This window comes from Otolemur garnettii, unplaced genomic scaffold, assembly GCF_000181295.1.
Source record: "Otolemur garnettii isolate 467f Iridium unplaced genomic scaffold, OtoGar3 scaffold00011, whole genome shotgun sequence".
NCBI lineage: Eukaryota > Metazoa > Chordata > Mammalia > Primates > Galagidae > Otolemur > Otolemur garnettii.
Genome location: NW_003852406.1, coordinates 8,015,549 through 8,016,458, shown reverse-complemented (window position 1 = coordinate 8,016,458; position 910 = coordinate 8,015,549). Strand labels below are relative to the sequence as shown.

Sequence of the window (910 nt, the reverse complement as noted above, 5' to 3'; positions counted from 1 at the left end):
CCTTACTTCATTTTATTCTTGGAGTTTCTGTGTTCCTTTGTCTTTATTAATATACTCACTAGACAATGAGACCATGGAAACCTGTTGAAGCTTTTGGAGTTCATGTATGAAAGGTAAGATTCACTAAAACACTTTCTACTTTTTATTTTGTAATTTTGAACACATTTTTATTTAAAAAAGTCACTGTAATTCAGTTATCAGTTAAAATGGTTTATTTCTTAAAGGTATTTTTACAAAGCATTCAAATCTTTTTATATTCTATATTAGGTATTCTAGCCTTTGATTTAAAACTCATTTTTGCTATGTATATTTTCTCTTAAATATATAAAGAAATATATTTTCATAGAGTATGTTGAAAATTAGGAAAATCAATAGTTCTGGTTCTGTCAGTTGTAGTATTTAGAGTGTTATTTTCATAAAATCCAGTTGCTCTGACGTAGTTTGAAAATGCTTGGTCCTTTGGAGTATAATTGCAGGGAAAAAACTGTGGCAAAGGTAAAAATTCACCATAATGACCTGAATTGGTTTTATACATAATCATCTGAGGTTTTGATAGTGAGGTTGCTGTATAGAGTGTCTTTGGGTCCAACATACATGAAAATACAGGATTGCCTGGGTTTACACAAGGAGGCAGTTGTTCAGGTTTCACTTCTGTGTCTGAATTTGTAGATGAAGTACTTTTCTTATCCTAAAAGATAAAACACATAAAATCATTCTCAATTATAAAGTTCTAAAAAAATTTAAACTTAGCCTCATCTACTCCTCTTTTTTGGGAATCTTGTTTTTTTTTTTTTCTTGAGACAGAGTTTTACTATGTTACCCTTGGTAGAGTGCTGTAACATCACAGCTCACAGCAACCTTCAACACTTGGACTCAAGCGATTCTCTTGCCTCAGCCTCCCATATAGCTG

General features: G+C 31.5%; 1 protein-coding gene across 1 annotated transcript in view; it reads right to left on the bottom strand.

The window, feature by feature from the left end:
* Positions 1-340: 340 nt before the first annotated feature.
* The window catches only part of CUNH15orf65 (chromosome unknown C15orf65 homolog), an 8,747-nt gene continuing 8,177 nt past the window's right edge, over positions 341-910 (bottom strand). Inside the window, exon 2 of the mRNA XM_012801788.1 lies at positions 341-688. Within this exon, the coding sequence (XP_012657242.1) occupies positions 341-688 (348 nt within the window). The remainder of the gene's footprint in view (positions 689-910) is intronic.